General features: G+C 36.5%; 1 protein-coding gene across 18 annotated transcripts in view; it reads right to left on the bottom strand.

Moving 5' to 3' along the window:
* Ncor1 (nuclear receptor corepressor 1) overlaps positions 1 to 24362 on the bottom strand; it is a 152723-nt gene that overhangs the window by 26829 nt on the left and 101532 nt on the right. For 14 of the 18 annotated variants that reach the window (XM_063242447.1, XM_063242441.1, XM_063242453.1 and 11 more), the window contains 10 exons: positions 21814 to 21987; positions 20942 to 21102; positions 15342 to 15462; positions 15138 to 15239; positions 14653 to 14753; positions 12144 to 12312; positions 10245 to 10385; positions 2464 to 2547; positions 1741 to 1997; positions 1039 to 1399 (listed from right to left, as the gene is read on the bottom strand). In XM_063242447.1, coding sequence (XP_063098517.1) covers positions 1039 to 1399; positions 1741 to 1997; positions 2464 to 2547; positions 10245 to 10385; positions 12144 to 12312; positions 14653 to 14753; positions 15138 to 15239; positions 15342 to 15462; positions 20942 to 21102; positions 21814 to 21987 — 1671 coding nt within the window. The remainder of the gene's footprint in view (positions 1 to 1038; positions 1400 to 1740; positions 1998 to 2463; positions 2548 to 10244; positions 10386 to 12143; positions 12313 to 14652; positions 14754 to 15137; positions 15240 to 15341; positions 15463 to 20941; positions 21103 to 21813; positions 21988 to 24362) is intronic. The other 4 variants (XM_063242454.1, XM_063242459.1, XM_063242455.1 and 1 more) reach the window with 1 other exon arrangement.

Genomic DNA, 24362 nt, shown 5'->3' with positions numbered 1-24362 from the left:
AGTGGGCATTAGGTACATGCACGATGTTGTGCAGCCATCACAACCATCTAAGGACTAAAATTTTGATAGTACTTTTTGTCACAATCAGAGAAATCTGCCAGTCAAAACTAAGAAATCACACTAGCTTATCACAACTCTTTTCATGTCCCAACTTGCTCAGTTGTGCAGGACCTTTCCACCTGCAAAGTAATTATTTTCCAAACTAGAGCCAAAAGATTTGGTGTCACTCTCCTACCCACAACCAGGTACTTTTCTCCCTCCTCCTCCTGTGTTGCTCCTCTTTCCCAAACACTGTTCGTCTGTACCTCTCACTATCCATCCAGGAATATACATATGAGGCCTCAATAAATACATATGACAGTCAAACTAGAAAGAAGTCAATGCATATTTAAGAGTGTCAGGGCCACCTGGTAAACAAATCAATAATCCATCCCTTAGTGACATAGTTGCCAACACCATGAGATTATGATTAAAATAGTAACAGTGCACGTTCACTGAGTGCTTTGTATATAAGAGCTACTACCCTAAGCTCTTCACAAGTCCTCCCTCAATTCATCTTCAGCCGTGACAGGCAGGTCGCAGTAGGAATTAGCGTTTTATGGATGACAGAACTAAGGCACAGAAAAGCTAACTTGTCTAAGCCTATACAGTAAGAACTTTAATTCCTGCCTAAATAGTCTCATTCCAGAGCCTAACTTCCAACCATCAGACTATATTTCCACTAGAGAACAACAAAACAGATTCAAAGAGAGACCTAGAACAATATGCTGAAAACCCATTATAAAATATACTCTAGAGAATGTCAGAACTTCATTAGGCCTTGGACTTCTTTAAATACTGGTGTCCTCTGTAAAATTATTCCCATTTTAAAGTGGTAGCTTTCTATAGTATATATATAGCTTTCTATAGTGGTAGCTTTCTAGTATAAGTGGAACTTACAGATCTAGTAATAGCCTAAAGCTGATAGTGTGGTATTTCTTATTTGCCACAGATGAAAAACAGTAAAAATGATCAGACCAGGTAATGAAGATAACATACCTTCGGAAGTTCTGTTCATCATAGGTGAACCTCTGGACATGGTATTTTGATAACTCACAGGGGTCCTCCGAGCACTGCTGTCATCGTAAATTCCTGGGCTCAGCTGTGCTTTGGGTGCTTCATGAAGTGTGGACCTGAGGACAGAGGGGCCGGAGCTCACCACTGATGTGTGCCTGGAACGCACTGGCTCGCCTGCCTTCACATCCTCGTATTTTCCCCGTTCCACCACTTTTATGCTCTCTGGTACAATTTCCAGCGGAGGCATTCCACGGGGTAGTTTGCTGGGCCCCGTTATTAAGGATTTGACATTGTGTTTGATGGCAGATTGACCTGAGCTGCTGTCAAACTTTATTGGTGTGCCCTAAAGGGAAAAAAACAAACATTACAGGTAACCACATCATCTGAACACTGTTCTGTCTTGGATCTACACTTGGCCTATGGCAATTATATTTTGCCAAGGTGACCTTTGCAGTCTGTGTGGCTGTTTCAGGGCCCTAGCGTTCTTTCCTAGATTATTCATTCCATGCGTACTATGGATTAAAAATGATATGATGATAAGCAATACATAAAATTGTAATGTTTACGTCAAACAGGTCTGACAAAGCAAGAAATAATTTTAGCTATCAAGTCACACTTTTAAAATGTCTCATAAATGTCACTCTAAAGTGGAACTACTGACAACAGGAGCCATGATCTACTCACCTGGGAAATGGAACCCTCAATTATTGGCCTCGTATTCTGGACCACTTCTGGAGTTTTTCGGCTTTCCTGGGTTAGAATATCTTGCCGCGGAATTTCATGAATGGAACGCCCCATTTCTTTGATGGTGGTGATGCCATCATATGGTTTTCCTTTGGTAATGGCACCTTCAAAGGCTCGTATGGGAGGGCTTTCCCTTTTAATCTGTTTGGGATATTTAAGGCCATCTTCAAAGGCTTCACTTGTTGCTCTTGGTGTGCCTTCAAAAAGAATTCAGGAAACATATTTATTAAAATAATGCTGATACTTACCCAACAATGCCACTGAATTACATTCTTAAAAATGGTCAAAATTGTAAACTATATTTGACCAAAAAAAATTTTAAGGAAAAAATGCCTTACCGTCTTATAGTTTCTAATCAATTTTCTGTTTACAAATCCTCAAGTAAGTATTCATCAATCATTATTTTGCAGGTTACTCAAGATACAACATACATCTGTCACAGTCACAGAATGTATACTTACATAAGTAAAGCCATGAAAAAGTTAAAAGATTAGGCAGCTATCATCTTCCAAGAAACTATGTAGCTCAGAAACAGAAAAGTTATTATTTATTTCGAAAGGTAAAAAATCTTGAAAAGCAGGTCTCATGCTTTACAAATTAATGGCAAAACACTTTGGCAGCAAGGCAGTGAAATAATAAAAAGGTGAAACAAACAAAGTTTACCCTGCATGATGGAGCCAGACAGCACAGTTCTTTCTTTGAGGTCAGAATGAGGGCTTCCCCTGGGTAATGCTCGGCATATCAACCCTTTAGAAACAAGAATGAAATTCAACTATTAAACATAAATTATACAGAACTCACATATATTTTCTTAAGAGTAAATTTTTTGATAAAAGGCTCTTTAAAATGGCATCTAGTTCTTCAGAAACATTTTCCTAAACACAAAATGGCCACAAAAGGCACTTAATAACAGACCAAAATAGACAAGCTTTGAAGCTAAATCTAAAATCCCACAGAGTGCCAAAATGGCAGAGCAGTAAGTAGCAAAGAAAAAGCTTCACTGAGAGTCACTCTCCAGACGCTGGAATACAGCAACATGAGGAAGACAAGGAGGAGGGAAGAACCTGAAGCAAAAATCGAAACCCATGGAGAGTGAAGAAGGAGGTAACCAGCATGCCCTCTCCGAGATGGGCCTCACTGTGCGAGGTGAGCGATTCAAACCTGCAGATGCAGTGACTGCTGGTGACCCCACAGGCCTCCACAGAGACACAGCAGGGGAGAGGAGCAGGGGATGTGAAGCACTGCACTAGCTGGCAGTGAGTGCTGAGGGCTCATCATCCTGCAAGACAGCGACTGGCTGAGAGCCATCTAGGAGACAGGACAACTGAGCCCAGAACTCAAAGCTGCTGCCGGCTCCACGTGGTGGCTCCCAGATGCACTCTGGCCCACAGAACGTGCATGGCTGCAGGCCAAATTACTCTGGTGTCGGCCACAAGGTGCAAGCTTACTGAGTTTATCCACAACCAGGTGAAAAGCTACTGCTGGCTTCCTGGGATACACTGGCAAAGATTGGGATTCTATCTCCAAATGTTGTATATCAGCAAAAGCAGAGACAAATCTGGAAGTGGACTTGTTTTTGTTTTTTTTTTTAAATTCTGTTCTTTGCTATTGTTGTGGTTTTTTGTTTTTTTCCCCTTCATTGTTTGATCTATGATTGTGAACCTGATTTCCAGCTTCTTTGTGGTGGTGGCTCTATTCTGTTCTTTTTATTTCTTCCTTTGCTCTTTCCCTCCAGTCTTCTGTACCAGTTTCCCAAAGCTAGCACGATCCCTCTTTGCCCTCCAATTTTACTTCTAATCTCCTACTACTCTTCCACTTCTCTATTTTCTCCTTAATCTATTTTAAATTTTAACCTCTGAGGGCAAAACTGACATATGAAGGACTTGTATACTACATATAATTTTCTGGTTTGTTTTAGATTTTGTTATATAACCACGACTCTAGTTCAGATGGTTAAAAGTGGCAAATTAACAGTTCAGTTTGTCATTTTCTAGGCTGTCTGATGTTATTGGTATGACTATAGCCAAAAGTGACATAATTTTTCTAGACAAGTATTCATCCTGCTATTCCATGAGCGAGACTTACTAGAAGTCACAAAAAATAATATGGCACAGTGCCAAAACACCAGGGACTGGGTCAAATAAGCAGCACCTTCTCATCTTCAACAAAGAGGTAGGATCTTCTAACAGACTAAAATTCCAAAGACCATCTACACCTGGAAGATACCTTGGAGAAGCTATCATTACCTAAGGGTTCTATATACTAGTAATAAACCAACCGAACATAGGCTAGTTTTAAATATTAGCAATAAAGGGACCCCACAAATTAAACTATAAAAAGAAAAGAAAAAAATGAGCAACACTTAAACAAGACGCAACCCCTGACATCCAGTTCATCAAAAGCAAACACAGGGTACAAAGAGGTGGGACAATCCAAAAGCCACCTACCAGGTCTCTTTTTTTGTTTGTTTTTGTTTTTTGAAAGACTCTAGAGCAGATATGGAAAAAAAAGAAAAAAGAAAAAGAAAGATGAGTTTAAGAAAATTATAGAAGCCATAAATGCTCAGCATTGGAAAGAAATGGAATCCATGAGGCAGATTTAGGCAGATATCCAGAAGAATACAAATTCCACTGAAAGTATTCACGGCAGATTAAACCAATGTGAAGACAGGATCTCATATGTACAAGACAAGCTTATGATTAGCAATCGTGAAAAGAAATATTTAAAAATAGCAAGGGAGGGCTAGGGATCTAGGTCAGCAGCAGAAGCACCCACCTGGCAAGCACAAAGTCCTACGTTTGATTCCCAGTACAAAACAAAACAACACAAAACAGAATAAAACAAAACACAGGAGGAGGAAGAGGAAGAGGAGAAGGAGGAAGAGAAGGAGGAGGAGAGAAATAGCAAAGTACCATGAAAAAGCAACCCAACGGCTATTAGATGAGGCAAAAAAGAGTAACTGAAGACTGACTGGAGTCAATGATAAAGCAGGAGATAGCACAAATACACACACACACACACACACAGACACACACACACTCTCACAGGTGTCATGGCAGAAAACTTCCCTAATAAAAAGAATTTGATATGCAGATAAGCGAGGCATGTAACACTGCATTAGCTACAACGAAAAAATTTTAAAAATCTATAGCCAGGTATATCATACTCAAGAAATTCAACATAAGAATAGAATCTTAAAATCCGAAAGGGAAAAGAAACAAATCACCTATAAAGGAAAGCCTACCAGAATCACAGCTGATTTCTCAGCACTAACTCTCAAAGACAGCTTGGAGTGAAATATTTTAAGTTTTAAAGGAAAACAACCTTTAACCCAGACTGATGTACTCCACAAAACTATCTTTCAAAACTGATGAAGGAAAAAGGTACTTCAAAGAACATCTGAGGAAATTTATGACCACCAAACCAGCATTCCAAAATGTTTTGAAGGACATTCTAGAAAGAGATAAAAGGACTACAACTCCATAAACTGTAAGAAGAAGGAATCCACCAGAGAAGGCGAACAAACAGAGGGAAGGGGAAAAAAAAGAAGGAACCAACAATAGGAAAATAACATGACAAGGATAAGTCAATACATTATCAGTTACAGCCATCAATGTTAATGGTCTCAATTCACCGATCAAAAGAGACAGACCGGCAGAATGGATCAAGAAAGCAAGACAGAACAATATACTGCACACAAGAAATACATTTAATTAAAAAAGAAATCCACAGATTGAAAGTCAAAGGATAAAAAACAATACTGTATGCTACAGGAACCCAGAAAAAAAGCAAGGGTAGCTATTGTATTTGCAAAGTAAATTTCAAGCCAAAACTAGTTAAGAGAGAGAAAGATCAGTACATCCTTGTAAAGGGAATAATTGAAGAGGAAGAGATAACAATCATAAATACATGCACAACAAACACTAATGCACCCAACAACATAGAACAAATATTAACAGGCATGAAAAATCAAATAAACCTTAATACAGCTGAAGGATCTCAATTCCCTACTGTCACAAAAAGATCAGCTAGACACACAAAAAAATCACCAATGAAATATTAGAACTGAACCAAACTTTTGAACAAATGATTTAGTAGATGTCTACAAAGTATTCCACCCTACAGCATCAGACTGCACATTCTTCTCAGCTGCACATGGCATGTTCTCCAAAACAGACCACACAATAGCTCATAGAACATGCTTAAGTAAATACAAAGTAACTGAAATAATCCCATACATGTTATCAGATCATAGTGCAATAAAATTGGAAATCAATGACAAAAGAAACCATGAAAACGTCATAAACATATGGGAATCGAACAGCAGCACCTCCTGAATAAACAATAGGTCACAGATAAAATTAAAGAAGAAATTAGATAGTGTTTACAACTGAATGATCTGACAATACAACATACCAGAACTTATGGGACATAATGAAAGGAGTCCTAAGAATCAAATTTATAACAGCAAATACCCATAAAGGAAAACAGAGCAAGTACAAATGAACAACTCATCAATCTGTAACTTCTAGAAAGAGTATGCTAGGCCAAAAGCTTTACATGATGGACAAAATTATAAAGATCAGAGCAAAAATAACACATTGGAGACTGAAAAAACCCAAAAGATACAAATACAAAGAATAGAAGCAAGCATTACCCTGATACCAAAATCAGAGAAAGACTCAACTAAGGAAGAAGTACAGGTCAATTTCCCTAATGAACACAGATGCAAAAATCCACAATAAGATACTGGCAAACAGAATGCAGCAAATCATCAAGAAGATTATACACCATGACCAAGACGATTATACACCATGACCAAGTCGGATTCATCATACATGGTTCAACATACATAAATCAATAAATGTAATAGACCACATTAACAGAGCCAAGGACAAAAACCGTATGATCATCTCAATAGATGTAGAAAAAGCTTTTGACAAAGTCCAACACTCATTAATGATGTAAAAAAAAAACCCTACAGGAAATTGGAATAGATAGTCTTTATCTCAATCTGATAAACCAACAGCCAACATCATACTAAATGGTCAAAAACTGAAAATTTTCTCTCTAAAATCAAGAACAACACAAGGATGTCCACTGTTTCCACTCTTACTCAACACAGTTCTGGAAAATTTAGCCAGAGAAACTAGACAGGAGAAATAACTAAAAGGAATAACAATAGAAAAAGAAGTTAAATTATCAGTATTTGCAGATAACATGATACAGTACATAGATGACCCCAAAAATTCAACTAAAAAACAGATTTAATAAGCAAATTCTGTAACATAGCTGGATACAGTGAACATTTAAAAAGCAATAGACTCCCTGGACAAGAATAACAAACTCAGAGACAGAACGTAGAGAAACAACATCTTTCAAAATAGTATCCAAAAAATGAAATACCTAGGAATCAATCTAACAAAGGATGTACAAGGCTCTCCAAAAGGAGAGTGAAGAAGTTATCAGAAAATGAAGACATCCTTGCTCTTGGGTAGGAAGAACCAATATAGTGAAAATTTGCTATACTTCTAAAACTGTTACACAGATTTAATGCAATTTCAATCCAATTTCCAATAACCTATCTCACAAAATTAGAGAAAACAACCCTTAAATCCATCTGGACAGGATGACCACAGGAGAGACCTAGACTAGCAAAGGCAGTTCTGGGCAACAAAGACAAGGCAGGAGAAATTACAATCCCTGACTTGAAATTATACTATAAAGCTACTGTGATAAAAACAGCATGGCAGTGGCAAAAACACAGATCCAAAGATCAATGGAATAGATTAGAAGATGTAGAAACAACGTCAGGCAAACTAAGCCACCTAACCCTTGACAAAGGTGACAAACACATTCATCCAAATAAAGGCTAATAAATGGTCGTGGAAATACTGACTTTGCACATGCCAAAGATTAAAAATGGACCCATATCTTTCAGTATGCACTAAAGTAAAATTGAAATGGATCAAAGATCTAAATATTGAAACAGAAACATTAAATCTGCCGGAATAGGTAATAGAATAGGTAATACTCTTTAAGAGTATTCGTGGTGGAGTTTTTTTCTTTTTTGTACCAGGGATCAAATTTGTGACCCCCCTTATCCTTACTAGGCAGGCACCTGAGCCACTGAGCTAATTCTTCAGCTTGAAGACACTGATGCAGGTAAAGACTGTATGAAGAAAACCATGATGGCACAGCAACTATACAAATAAACAACAACTAGAATCTCATCTTATTAAAAAGCTTTTTCACAGCAAGAGAAATCACCAACAGAGTGAACAGACAACCCACAATGTGGGAAAAAATGGTTGCCAGCTATTCCTCAAAAGAATACTATCGAGAACATAAAAATAACTCAAAAAAATTTTATCTCCTAAAAAAAATTTTTTATAAGTACCAGAGATTGAACTCACAACCATGTGCTTGACAGGCAGGCACTTATGCCACTCAGTTAAATCCCCAGCCCTTTCCCAAATTTAAAGACCCAATCTAAAAATGGGCATCTGAGATGAATTCACACTTCTCAGATAAAGAAACATAAACAGCAAATATATGAAAAAAATGGGTCATTGGAGAGAGGCAAATTAAAACAACACTGAGTTTTCATCTCACCTCAAAAGGAATGGTTATTATCAAGAAATATACCAATACCAAATGCTGGAGGGGTTGTGAGGAAAAAAGAATGCTTCTCCACTGTTGGAGGGAGTGCAGACTGGTGAAACCACTGAAGAAATCAGTGTGGAGGTTCCTTGAAAAACAAGGATCCAAGGTCCCACTGGACTCAGTTATTCCCCTACTGGGTATCTTCCTAAAAGAATTAAAAACATCACACCACAGTGATATATGTGCACCCATGTTTATAGCAGCACAATTTGTAATAGCCAGATCTTGGAAACAACTCAAATGCTCATCAACCAAGGAATAGATTTTTAAAAAGATACAGTCTTTTTATATAATGGAGTAGTACTCAGTCACAAAGAAGGAAAACTGGAGACTTCTACAGGTAAATGAACGCAACATGAGACCATACTCATTAGTGAAATGAAACTGGACCCCTATGTATGTAAACATCTTATTGTCTTCCTAGTGTGCGAAGCTGAAAGAGTAAGATCCAAAGCACACAACAGATATTGTAAAACAGGAAGAAGCTCCAAAAGGAAAAAGAAACAGCGATGGAAGAATAAGCACAGAAGGTTCAACTAAAAAAAAGTGTGTGTGTGTGTGTGTGTGTGTGTGTGTGTGTGTATGTAAAAGTTAAGACTAATTTCTCTTGGTTCACTGAAAAGAAAGGCTTGTGTTAATATTGCTTAGATAATTAACTGCCGATATCTTTTACTCTGAGCAACTAATTTAAAAATAATACTATACAATACATTAGCCATTGTTACCCTCTATTATCTTGTTTTGAAATTTCTTTTGTCTCTTTAAAATAAAATATAATCCCAGTTCTTTTTTTATGAAAGGCAAATCTTAAGAAATTCCACATTAGCTGGGTGTGGTGGCAAATGCCTGTACATCCAGCACTTAGGAGGCTGAAGCAGGAACTGCCATGAATTTGAGGCCAGTTTGGAGTATATAGTGAGACCCTATTTCAAAAACAAACAAACAAACAAACAAACAAACAAAAAACCCACCTCAAAACAAAAAGAACTTTCACATATTGCCAATACATATGAATCAAAGGTTGAAAATAACCATATGTATTTATTCTAAAGTAAATGACGTTTGTTTTTTAATGTAATGAAACTCCAGCTCCTAGAATATTATATAGGACTTACCCTGCTTTTAGTATTTCACATAGACTTAAAATTGAGTTAGGACAAATTGAGATTTTTAAAGATAGCAAATCAGACCGGACGAAATGGACCAAATTGAACCGAACTATTTATATATCACTTGCATGGTCAACATCAAGTTGGAGACCTGTTTTTAATTCTCACCCAAAGGTGGGTGCAATTCCTTAATTTACAGAGAAACAAAGGTTCACAGAAATCTACTTGGCTGGTAAGACTAGAATTAAATTTATGTCTTTAGTCACTACATATCACTTTATATCTGCTTCAAAATTAATAAATTTTACATTTTTTGTTATTATTTGCTTTTCCTTTAAGATAGGGTCTTACTAAGTTAGCTAAGCTGTGATCCTCCTGCCTGAGCCATCCAAACAGCTGGGGTACAGGTGCATAATACCATACTCACTTTATGAATTTACATGCTTAAATTTCAAAAAGGAAGTAAACTACAAAGGTTATGGGTACTGAAATATGGACTAACAGTTTCCTACTTACGATTATGTTCAATTTTTACCTTATCATCATGTACTTTCTGATTTACACAGATATAATAATAATAATATAAACTTAAACAACTCAATTCAACACTGCAAGCTTACTTCACAAAATTAAATATATCCAAATAATATTCTGGAAATAACACTTTACCCTCCAATGGTGCCGATACCGGTGACTCCCTCATTGACATTGCTTGCTTTATATTTCCTTCCACTGATTCATAGCTTCTTTTTAAACTGATTTCATGAGCTGTTCTTGGGCTCCTAGTTCCTTCTCGAGCATTCTTGATGTCTACAGAATATAGAACACAACAGCATTTGAGATAGAACTCAAGATCTACAATGTTTAGTAAGTAAATTATCTTAATTTCTGTATAAAGACAAAAAAAAAAAAAAGATAAAAACATGCCGTAAGCTGCAGTACACACCGATGCACATGCCTGGTATTCATGAAAATGTTTTCATTAATTCTAATATAGTTATCAAATGACTATAGTGTGCCAAGCTTAAGCTCAGCTTGCAGGTAAGGTTAAAAAATTAAGTTCACAAAATTTACCCAACAGTGATGGTTTCAAGTAATTTAATAGATCCCTACTATTCAGTGTGACAGAGGAATACAATGTGTTATGAAAGTGCTGGGAAGGAAACCTACGGCGTCCAACTTCAGATACAGCTGTCCAGAAAAGATAATATATAATCTGAGAACTAAAGAACAGGTAATAATTGTCAGGAAAAAGCAGAGGAGGACAGGCAGAGGGTATGGTGAACACAAATACCCAAAAGCAAGACCGAGTATGGTGCATTACAAGAAATTCAGCAGATGGTGACTCGAGTGTGGTTAGGGAGAAGAATTGGGGGAGAAAACAGGACGGGGTAAAGGAGAAAGCTGGAAGGAAATCACGTACAGCAGACAACAGGAAGTGCATCACAGAGAGGGGAGCAAGCTGAGGGCGGAGGCTGCAGTTATCTTTTTTTTTTTAGGGGGGATACTAGGAATCGAACTCATGACCTGGAGCATGCCTGCAAGGTGCTGTGCAGTTGAGCTATGTCCCTGGCCCTTGCAGCTTCCTTAAGGGTAACAAAGCACACTGTAGCAAGACTATGTGTAGGTTTGCATATGGGTATAACTGAAGACAGAGATCAGTTAGGTGACTGCTGAATTGTCCGATGGAAGACAGCAGTGGCAGGGAGGAATACAGAATAATGTATGTATTCCAGAGACCATGAGAAATAGAATAGAAATGACTATAGAATAGTCATCAACTATAGAAATAGAGTAGAAATGACTAATAGAAATGTGATTTGTTGGATGTGGAAAGAAAAGCAGCAGACAGGAAAGATGCCTAGATTGCTGGCTTGTACAATGTAAACTAATGCCTCTCTTCCTACCCCAGAAACAAAATGTGAATTGAAATACACCAGAAATGTTAAAAAACAAAAAACAAAGAATATCACGGCATTTTTACAGCAGCAGGTACTATGTACATATTTTATTTCTTTGTATTTGAAGAGAAAGATGACAATAAATTACAAATGAGAAATCAAACTCAGTCCTTTGGTAATATTAATATCACATTTGAATCATTCTCATAAAAACAACACTATGGGAATGATATAACTTAATACAACTAAAGAAAATGCTTACATATACACATAGAAAGAGACATTAAAATAGATTAAGAATTTAAAAATTCTTTCCAAGAATCATCTACTTCCCAATTCTTGCTTCTTAAATATGAATGTCATTATAATAAGTGATGTCACTTACGTCCAGTGAAGGGTCTTCTCTTAGTCTAATGGCTAGTCGATGATGATGTTAGCTACCACTTAAATGACACTTCCCACAGGCTCTCACTGTTAACAACTGTTTACTATCTCGTCAGTAGATTTTCCATGAAATTTTCATTAAAGAGGCATTACCATGAGGCCCTTTACTGAGAGAAAACCGATTCTGCAGGACAAACTGACTTCCTCACAGCAAGAGCGTGGGAAAGCCAGAGTCTGTCTTCACATTACAGGACTGGCTCTACTGCACACATGCAATACTTACTGTCATATGATAAGATGTGTCCGCTTTTGCCTTCATAAATGACATGGCCTTTGGACGCGGCTTCCTCTCTACCTTTCTCAGGACTACTTTCTTCAATGGACATCCTAGAAATGGATCCCTTCATCAAAGCCTCAGTTGGTATGCCAGCCTGGGACAGAGCAGGGGTCCCCTGCCATCAAACCAAACACAAGCGCCAGAAAAGTCACTTAAGGTTACAGGAAGTACAGAGTACTCAGCAAATTTAACCTACTATGCTAAGAGTCAGATTCATATCTCCAAAGAGAGTATGAGCACATGAGACAACACCAGACATTCAATTTTTATAAACACATAGAAATCCTGTACTTTCATTCTTAAACCCTGTCATAAAAACTTCTTAAAACAATGCTAGGTGAATCAGTTTTGTTCTCTACTGTTAGGTCAAACCACTATGAAGGGACTTAATGCTCAGAAGGTTTAAAATCATGCAAATATAATACAATTTTTACAGAATTTCTAACAGAAATAAGACTTGGAAAATTAAGTTTTAAATTTAGTGTATCGCCAGGGATTTAGCTCAGCAGCATAGGCACCTGCCTTGTAAGTGCACAGTCATGAGTTCGATCCCTGGTACCAAAATAAATAAATAAATAAATAAATAAATAAATAAATTTAGTGTATTACAACTTTAAAGTTGTGGCAAGAGGAAAGAGTTTTCAATTATCAAATTCTCTGCTGTGGTAGTCTTTGATCATCATTAAGAGGACAGGGGGAAAAGCATGCTCTGTTTTGTGACACTTAGTTTAGGCCATAACTGAATTTTAGCATCATTAATATTCTTGTAGATTACCAATGACCATGGTCGTTTTACCCTTCCTTAAAGAGAAACAGCTCATGAAACATAGTAGAACACTTTGCCAAAAGTGAGTTACTTGGGTTGAAATGGGAACAGAGGTCCACTGACACAGGTAGGGCTCCTAATTTACTCTGAGGAGCCTTAAAACTCCACTCTTATTTTAGACTACACTCGTATAACAGGAACAGTAATAAGTATAATACATTCTACTCCTCTAGTCATGAAATGAACCTAGTAGTAAACATCTGAAAATCCGAACATCCATTTCGTATGTGCTCACATCAAATGGAGACATTTAAAAGTTAACAGATAAAATTGAATTTCATTTGACCTATTTTACTATTTTGCTATGTAATGTCTGAATACTAGAATAAAAGGGAAAAAATAAAAATAAAAATAATATACACAGGTCCTTTTTATTTTTTTACCATACTGAAGTGTTAAGTTTGCTCTGAAAGCACACACTTCAGCCAAGTGTGGAAGGAAAGACATGAAGAATCAGCACGAAACTTTCTGGATCACTATTATGGGTACAGTGTATGAACTATGCCTCAAGGAGGAATCATCTGGAAATCCTGTTAAAACAGAGATTCTAATTCATAAGGTCTGGAGGGAGGACATTTCTGCATCTCTCTACATTCTCCAAACTAATGCTGATGCTGTGGTGCACAGGCCACATTCAACAAGACCTCAGCGCAATCAACGAAGGCTCAGAAAAAGTTGCTGGGTCCCACTTCCAAGATGAAACCTGAGGAATTTTGACTTCCAAAATGATACTATCAACTTTCCCAATGATACTGATGTTACTGGCTTAGAGCCCATACTTTAAGAAACATTGTCTAGAGAACAGGAACAAGACAAGGAAGAGAAAATGAGTGACAGTTTGTGCAAAAACTTGTGTGAATATACAGTAATAGTTTATAATGATTTCTGCAAACACTTTTCCCTTCTACATTTACATTATTAAAGAAGCTAAGGATAGTATTATATTACAAATTAAAATTAACATGAAACAAGGGAAAGGATCTTAATAAAAAATGGCAACACCCCACACACCGGGGTTGAACCCTGGGCTTTCATAGTGAGACAAACCCTCAGCCCTTCATTTTGAAACAGGATCTCATTAAGTCACTGCACGAAGCTGGGATTCTCTTGCGTTAGCTTCCCAGAGTTCAGATTACAGCATGCACCACCATGCCCAGGGGAGAAAAATGGTAATATATTTAACCCAGTACTGGGAGAAGATATTGGACCTTTAGTGCTTTTGTTAGCACCAGCCACTTTCCTAGTTTCATATTAGATTTAAACAATGCAGTTTATGAGATTATAGACCTACAATGGGCTAACAGAAGGATACATTTTCTTGATTTCTATTTAAGCTGTACACACGGTAAAAGCTTTGCTATGAGGATACTGAGAGCTACACCAAATCAAAGCATATTTGTTCAGCCATTTTGCAAAAAGTGATTTTTTTCAAATGCATCACTGCATAAAAATATAGCCTGTGGTTAAACTGATCACATTATGCAGATGGTTTATAGATCTGGGATTTACTATCACTGAGACCCAGATCCATAATATAGAACAATGAATAACTCAACTACAGAACCATACTGATGGCATAGCCAAAGCTCTGCACCATTTTCTTAGTACACTTAAGATATAATAATTAACCTGAGTGATAGAGCCCCGTAGAGATGGGATGCTTTCTACTGAAATTTTGCTGGTTGGTGTTCCCCGAGTTATACTTCCTTCTTGGATGGCTCCTGTGGTACCTGAATAGAAACAAAATCATTTCAAAGTAACTCCTCAACTCTGCCCCAAAAGACAAACCACGAGAACCACAAAACCAGCCCATACCAAAAGAATAAGGCAGGCACTACTGAAATATATTTCTAAAATAATAATTTAATTACTTTAAGGGACTGCTGAAATATGGAACTTCAAAGTATTTTCTGTTTTGTTTTTACACAGTGCTGTGATTGAACCCCTGGGCTTGCATGTATTAATCCAAATGCTATACCACTGAGCTACACCCATAGCCAGACTTCAGTTTTAAAATCATTTTTATAAGGAAAGAACACCTAAATTTAGAATTTAAAGGCTACAACTTAAAAACCTGCCATTAAAATGTTTTTATCAAAGCGTAACTCTCTTACCTCTGACCACACCTTCATGTTGGGCCCTGACCAATAAACCCTCAGGTTGGGAATTTTGGCTTCGGGGAGAAAATTCTTCCTGCTTGATGTAGGGCAAAGTAGCTATGGATGAAACCAAGAGAAACATTAAGAGATCAAGAATTAGACTGCGGGCTGTAATGTTATAAATGCAGATGCTTTACGGCTTTTTATTAACTCACTGACCTGATTTGGTGGACTCCTGCTGCCGTGGCAATCCAAGAGAGATAGACCCCACTGAAGGTTTAGCTGTTTCTTGAGGATAGGAAGCCTGATTGTGAGAAGTCAGATAAGTGCCAGGTGTTCCCTAAAATACAATTTTAAAAGACCAAACACTGTCTTTTTTCAGTCATTTACAAAGTCAAATGTTTACATCAGTTTATAAAACTTTATACCCTTGCCACCTAAAATCAAGGAAAATACTTCTAAGGTAAGAAAAATTTCAGCATACATTAAATTTCTGTCAGTTTTAAGGGGAGTAAGATATGTCTTCTGACATTACCATGAATCACATGTATGTAATATATACTACTAATTATGCAATGCACTGAAACAATGCATTCAAAATGTAAGATACTACTATGAACAATGCTTATTCTTCTTAAAAATACTATAGAGGTGCTCACTTCAGCAGCACATGTATTACAAATGCTACAGAGAAGCAAGGCATACTGGGACACTGACAGGAGGACTGCAGAGAGTTCAAGACCAGCCTGGGCTACACAGTGAATACAGTACCAGCATCTACCGTATATAGTGAGATCTCGGTTCAATTTTTAAAAAAGCTATAGAGAATGACACCAGCAAAAGCGGCAGAGTAAATAAGACTTCTGAAAATTCTCCTGCAATAGATCATCAATAAGAACTAGGATCAACCTTCAAAGAACTCTAGAAATCAATCAATTTACAGATATCTAGGAGCACTTATTTAAGAAAAATAGATGAGTTTTGTTACAGTTTAACTTGCCGCTTCCATCTTCCTCTCCATCTCTATAGGAGTCTTAAAACCAAACAGCCCACAAGCATGGTGCAAACCAGCAGCCCAAGGGGAAACAAAAGAAGGAGGTCCTTAAAGTCTAACTCAGAGACACCTCTCATTAACTTCTTTGGTGGTTCTCTGGGAGACTTTATTAGTAAAGCTGTCTTTAATTCGACCTGCTGGGGATGAGGAAAAGACGTAGGCTTGTCAAAAACAGAGGCAACTGAGGAACTTCCCTGCTGTCTGAGAATAGTAGGTAATAGTTAGAACAAAGGGTTATTCATAAAGTTTAAAAGGAAAAGTGACATTTTCATAGGAGTTGAAAAGCTCTAACACATTCCTGGGAGTCTAGAAAGCTACGTGTACTAGGCTGTGCGTGTGTCTAGGAAAGTCACGAGAAGGTCCTACGCGCTTGTCTCTGGGTCAAAGCAAGGAGAAGCACTAAAGCAAACTGTCAACTGGCTGAATACTGAGAATGGGCCCCATCACACAGACTTAGAAAGACTTAGCTAAGACTTAGAAAGGCCGGTTTTAGGCAGTAAAGGTAATCTCAGTTCAATTATCAACTGACCATTAAGCTAAACCAAGATTTCAGTGGCCACACATGACAAACCATACAGACTTTACAGAATTAATTCAGAAAAGTTGCTAAAGAAACTAAAACCACCTCTAGGGGGTGGGGATATCTAAATTCCAGGGTTGTCACATGTAAAATGCCCAATTTTTGACCCAAAATTATAAGACATTAGAAGAATCCAGAAAATGTGAACAATAAAAATGAAATAAAGAAATGAATAGCAACTGTCCTTGGGGTGTGTGAGACAAAGACTGCACAAAGAACTACAGGGAATCAAGTCTAAAGGGTTAAACATGCACAAGTAATGTTTGATCAAACAATACCGATGAAGAAAAATAAATCATAAAAATGAACTAAATAGAAATTCTACTACCAGAAAGCATAAGAATTGTGAAGTGAAGAGAGTTTTCTTAGCAAACTATTAATGGAAAGAAACATAGGTATCTATGAAACATTGGTAAGTAGTATTATAATAGCAGTGAAATACCAGATGCCTTCCTTCAAATATCAGCAACAACAAACTCATGTTCACGTTCAACACTTCTATCCAAGACTGCACAAAAAGTTCTTTATTAACCAGTACAGTAAAACACAAAAACAAGAGGGAAAGCTGTAAGGAAGAAATAAAACTCTTCATTTCCAAATGATATATGTATATAAAATATCCTTAAAAATCTACCAAAATAACCTCACTGGAAGCATTAAGTGAAATGTCATAGGTGAGAAAACTGAGATACAAAAATCAACTAACTGCATGCAAACAGACATAACTCGTGTTGTAGTTTACAGATACTGTGGTTTGGTGTTTTTTGTTTGTTTGTTTTGTTTTTTTTTTTTTTTGGTATTGGGATCGAATTCATGACCTCGGCACTTATGCCACTGAGCTAAATCCCCAGCCCAGATACTGTGTTTTTTAAAATTGCACAGTTTTGGTAATATTGAGTTAAGCAAGTTTATTAGTGCTATATTTTTCAATAGCTCAGATGACTGTTTGCATTTTTCAGCAACAAAATACTTTAATTAAGAGCCAGGTATGGTGGTGCATGCTTGTAACCCTAGCACTCGGGAAGCTGAGGCAGGATCACTGTGAATTTGGTGCCAGCCTGTGCTACAAAGTGAGTTCAAGGCCACCTAAACTACACAGTGAAGCCCCATTCCAGAAAGGAGAGAGAGTGAGAGAGACAGACATACAGACAGACAGACACAGACATTTTTGATATAATGTTATTATATCAACTATACTATGTTTTAAATATAACTTCTATATGCATGGAGTTATGAAAAAATTCTTCTGCTCTACAAGGATATGGTATTTGCTGTATAGCAGTGGTCTGGAACCAAACCTACAGTATCTCTAAGATACACCTTTACTACCAAGAACTGGAAAATGAAAAACTTAAAGATAGTATCTCATTTATAAAAACATAAAATACATTAAAAATAATGAAATAACCTCTAAAGTGAAAACCACAAGACAACGCTGACAGAAATCAAGGTACTAGAGAAACAGAAAAACAAATATATATACTCCTGAGTTATACAATTTGACACTGTGAAGATGTGTAGTCCTATTTCCAAACTGATATGTAGAGTTAGTCTAATAACAGCCAAAATCCTAGCAGGCATTAAAAAAAACAAAACAAAAAATTGAAACACCAATTATATAATTTATATGGAAATGCAAGACACAGAATAGTCAGAACAATCCTGACAAACAGTAACAGAAGACTAAATTTTAAAACTTACATTAAAAGTAGACTAATCCAAGTTGGGGTACTGATAAAAAAAAACGGTGAAGTTACTCAGGAAAATGGATCTGAGAGACCAGAAATAGATTCAAACTTACAGTTAATGGTTTTTAAATGAAAGCACTACAAACAATCAAATAAGGAAAGAAAAGACTTTTTAAACAATGTTGCCTGAACTGGAAATCCAAACTGAGAAATGAATGCCTATGTAGACATCACAATGTACAAAAAATTAATTTGAGACTAACCACAAGACTTAACGTAAAAGCCAAAACAATAAACGTTGGATAAGAAATGTAGAATATTTTACAAACTTGGAGCAAAGATTTCTTAGCCAAGTGTAACTAATCATAGGAGAGAAAAGATTATATATTGATTATATCAAAAATTAAAACTTCTGCTCATCAAGATACAAAGCAAATACACAGAAAAGTCACAAATAGAAAAAAATATTTGTAATGCATACATGTATAAAGAACTGTGAATTATATAAAGAACTTCTAAGTTTCAATAACAGAATTAGTAAAATAGATAATTAGACTAAAATACAGGTTGACTATCCCTTATTCAAAATGCTTGGGGTCAGAAGTATTAAAAATTTTGGATATTTTACAGATTTTGGAATATTGGCATACATCTACTAAGGTATTTTGGGGACTGTACCCAATTGGAAACACAAAAGTCATTTATGCTCCATATATTTCTTATATATGGGACCTAAAGATGGTTTTATGCAACATTTAAAAAAATTTTTAATTCCAAGTACATTCATTAGAGAAGAAAATTATGAAATATTCTCAGATCTTTTCTTGAAAAATTAAAAATAAGACAGAATAAAACCAAAAATGAACAGGAGAAAATAATAAAGATCAGAAAACACAATCCCTTATCAAACTGCCAACATCTTTTTTCACAATGATTAATATTTTGATTCTTACATTTCTGTAGAAATAAAGACTCAGAATAGTCCAAACAATTTTGATAAAGGAACAAAATTAGAGCTCCAACCCTCCCCAATCCCACCACTTATCACAAAGTTACACCAATCATGACAAAGACCATTGATATTCAGATAGACCAACCACCCAAGTACCAATATGAAGCCCCCAAATAGGTACCCATATAACAGATAATTGATTTCTGACAAAGATAAAGAAGCAATTAATTGGAGAAAGGATCACACCCTCAATAACAACTGGATATCCACACGCAAAAAACCCAAACCTAACAGCACATCAAAACTTTCTTAAGACATCCAAAGTCAACTCAAAATGGTTCATATTATGCAACATTTTTAATGTGCCTGTGTTTTAACTACAGTCTGTCCTATGAGGTCAGTGTACAAATTTTCACTTGTATTTCAGATTCAGATATTGATAAGTCACTTGAGTCAGAAACACAGATGGCCAATTAGCATGCAACAAAGTAGTCAACAAGGGTTTGTCATGAAAAAGCAAAACATAACTGTGGTGAGATACTACACACCTCCTAAGTATTGTATACCTAAAACGAAAACACTGACAACAGCAAGTTGGTCTTGTACAAAGCTAGTGACTATGTAAAACTATAGGAACACTCTGCAAAATTATCAAGTAAAACACATATCCAGCAATTCCACTCCCAGGTAATTATACAAGAGAAATAAAAACACACGTTTATAAAGAGTGTACTACGAAACTATATAGCAGTTTTATTTGTAGGAGTCAAAAACTATAAACAGTTCAGGTTTCCCTCAACAGAAAAATGAATAAACCAGTATGTTTATTATTCAGCAATAAAAAGGCTACTGATTAGACAAAAACCTGAATAAACCCCTAAAACCAATATGCTGAGATAGACAAAACAGACACAAAGGAATGGAGAGCATATGATTTCATTTATGTGAAATTCTATAAAAGTCAAGACCAGTCCATGACAACAGAAAGTTAAATAGTGGTTGCTTCAGGCAGTAGGAGCAGGGACTGCCTAGGAAGGAGGAGGAGGAAACCTTCTGAAGTGACGGAAAGGTTCAACAACTTGTCAGAGACATGGCGATTGCTATACACATGACTGAAAATTGATTTAACTGTTAAGATCAGATTATATCTGAGTTAAAAAAATTTTAATATTGTAAAGACATTTTTAGTGGCCAGAGTCTGAATAATACCAAACACATTCAATTTAATATTTAGTCTTAAAAATTCAATGAATATATGCAAATGAATTCAATTTTCATTTACGTTACACTAAACAATTATGTGCCTTTGATAAATTAAGCCAGGTGGTTGGCATGGCCACTCAATCTGGATCTATAACTCTATGAAAGTTCCTGTGTGTTGCACAAAATATAGCAATTACTGCATTTTCTGTTTATTGTTTCTGAAAGTTTTATATTCAGACAGATTACTGCTTATTAGTACCCTGACAAATGAGCATGAGAAAGAGGGAAGTTTTACCAAAGTAATATTCAACAGGAAATTGCCATAAAGAATAATCACTGTACCTGTGAGATGGAGCCTCCCATTATAAAAGATGGTTTTTCTGAAGCCACTGTGGTTTTGGATGATGGAATAAGAGGAGGTGGTGGCCTGGTTGGTCGAGTTGTTGAAAGCCGAACCCCTTCAGGGAGATTAGTTATCACTTGATGTGGAGCAGGCTGCAGGACTTGTAAAAGAAAAATATGATTTGAATAGTCAATAGTCATTTGCCATGGGCTGTATTAGTCATTCTTGAATTTTCAATCACAAATTAAATTCTAAGGATGAGATGTGAACTCAAGGATGAACATTTTATTTTTAAATTTTCCCGTCACCTACTCAAGTCTCAATGGCATTTGTGAGGTTGAAGTATTCAAACACCTTTCAAACCAGAGCTTCTGATACTCACTACAACCATGTGTCCTCAGCACAGGCAGTGTCTTTTTCTATCACTCCAGAGACCTCACAACAGAGGGGAGCAGAAAGGGAGCTTCTGAGGAACTGCTGCTGTTACTGCTTTGTAGCATAGACAAACCTGATGACAACCCATTACACAGCCTCTGTGCATCTGGCATACTCTGGGAAAGCTTTACGGATTTTGGCTTTCACAGCAACTAAAGTTTGTGGAGGAAAAAAAGTCTCAAGCTGTTTGCAAAGTACTTGTGCTCTTAAAAGGAAAGCCAGTCAATGTCACGATATGAATGTATGAAACAGAAACTTCCCAGTGGCCAGTGAAACTGAACTGAGTACAACTGATAATGGAATGCAGAGAAACAAAGTCATTTTAAAACAGCAAGTACATGGCCTGCAAGAGCAGTTCATTTATGAGATTACATCACCCACGTGGACCATGGGTGGGCAGATGGCAGCAGCCACTGCACAGAGGGGCAATATTTACCTGGCGGGACACTATAGCGGGCTGCACTCCTATCGGGCTGTGGAGCGGCTTTACTGACTTCTCTTGGAGAAAGCCTACACGGTGAGGCTGACCTTGCTGCGGTACTGTGCATCTGTGCTTCCTGTTCTAGAGCACGTTTGACCTCAGCATAAGGCATATAGGCGACTGATTTTCCTATGGAAGTTAAAGTTATCAAAATAAAGGAAGAACCCCAAATTAAAATAGTAAGTGTGAAAGGACCAAACCCACACTGTCCAGGGGCAGATCCATTTATATGCTATTAACAACTTCTAAACTCCTGTGGGGAAAATCCACTCTTCAAGAGATTAAGAATCCTATAAATGTAAATCTGCTATGTATCCAACATCATTATGATCTAATGAAAATCCTGAAAAATTCCTCAAAAAATTACGATTTTTTCCTTTAAAAGATAATGAATTCTCTTTCCTCTGAAGATGAATGAAGTATTTTGACACTCAATAAAAATCACAACAGGCAAACATCAGATTATCAAGCAATCCTGTAAATTCAACATGGGCCTGAATTAGACAGAGGTTAGCTCTTTGAGGATTTCAATTCCTATAATTAGCTTGCTGCTGTTCACTGCTTAATATTTAAAAAAACAAATCCAAGAAATGGAAGAAGCCTTTTTCAAAAGATGTAGCTCAAGTTAACCCAGAAGTCCTATATAAGACTTATAAACTATAAATCTAACTGTAATAATACTAATGAAAAAAGTTATTGTCACATAAAGTATTTCTTAAAAAGTTTAAATATTTATGACCTCAGAAGTGGTCATATTAAAGACTCTGTGTGTGTGTGTGTGTGTGTGTGTGTATGTGTATATACACATAAACATATATATATATATATATACACACATACATATGTGTGTATGTATGCAAGTATTTTTTTTTCCAAGTTTTAAAATTAAAATTTCTGGGTATGGAGACACATGTATGTCACCCCAGCACTTGGGAGGCTTAGGCAGTATGTTGTCTGTAAGCTCAAGGCCAGCCTGGTATATGTAATGAATTAAAAGAAAACCTGATACACAATGAGAAACTGTCTCAAAAAAAAGGGGGGGGAGGGGGTATTCTGTAATAATTTTTGAAAACCAGAAAAGCACAAAGTAAAACTTATCTGCAACCTTAACTACTTTAGGTTTGTAACATTTTAATGTCTGACAGAACAAATTTCCATTCATTTTGTTTGTTACTCTTTCTACTTCCTGGTCTTCTTCATTTATCCTTTCACATAAATTTAGACTTAAAAACTATTTTAAGTAACTCCTTCCAAACAATGTGACACTGGAATTTTCATATCACACAAATCAAACTTAAAAGTAAATACAGAAAAGCTGGCCCTTTATAATATTCAATTCTTTACATGAGGAACTTAGCTTTTATAATAAAGGTTTGTACGACTGTTAAAAATTATTCATAGGTATTTCATATTTTGTTGCTACGAAAATCATCTTTCATATGTATGGGTTTAGGTGTGTGTGTTATCTATGCATCTGAATACTGCACATACACAGGAAAGAGGTGGATTTCTGTGTAACAATATTTTAAAGGAAACTTGACGAACTTTTCTTGGAGGTCTAACAACTTTTCTTTTTTGATATCAGAAATTGAACTCAGGACCATGCACTTGCCAGGCAGCTAAATTTCTGCTCCCTCCAATAACTTTTCAGTTGATTCCTTTATGCTGTCTAGGTAGATAATTTTATCCTATAAATAATTTTGTCCTCACCCTGTAGATACCTAAACTCATGTTTTCTTTACTCTGTTAGTAAACAGAGAATATTTTGGTAGTTCCCACCTAATGGGAAGGTCTCTGGCATTAAGTGTTAAGGTCCACAATTGATTTCAAATAAAAACTTATAATGACAAGACATAAAATTTCACTCATTTACTAAGATTTTTTTTTTTTTTTTTTGTCTTTTTCGTTTTTATCGGTACCCGGGATCAAACTCACGACTACCTGCTTGCAAGGCAGGCGCTTATGCCGCTGAGCTAAACCTCTAGCCCCCTACTAAGATGTTTTTTAAAATCAGAAATTATTATACTATTACCAACTAATATTCAAGTGTTAGCCACTGTGCACACCATGAAATATTATCATGTAGCCCTCACAACTGAGATTATTAATTTCCTTTTACTGATGAGGAACCAGAAACTAAGGTTCAAAAGAATTATACCAAATAGTCCAACCAAGGCCACATTACCCAATTACTGTTTAAAAGCAGTATGGTTCCAGACCCTGAGGTTTAAAACACAGTGTAGCCCAATGGGCTACAAGCTGCATTTTGGATGCTTCTAGTGTGTCAATTAAGATGACGGCACTCTTTCCTTTTTGATATATTAATACTCTATAAATATATGTCTAAAATCAAAAGAAAAACCACTTCTTCCTTCCCAGAGAATTTAACATGAAATTGTATTAAAAATTCAATGCTTTCTAGGTGGCACAAGACTGTAATTCCTATACTTGGGAGGCTGAGGCAGGAGGACTGTTGCAAGTTTGAGACCAGAGTGGGTTACAAA

This window comes from Cavia porcellus, unplaced genomic scaffold, assembly GCF_034190915.1.
Source record: "Cavia porcellus strain 051 isolate PalLab524CR breed Dunkin Hartley unplaced genomic scaffold, mCavPor4.1 scaffold_32, whole genome shotgun sequence".
NCBI lineage: Eukaryota > Metazoa > Chordata > Mammalia > Rodentia > Caviidae > Cavia > Cavia porcellus.
The sequence above is the reverse complement of the archived record's forward strand: the minus strand, read 5'-3'. Positions and strand labels throughout refer to the sequence as shown.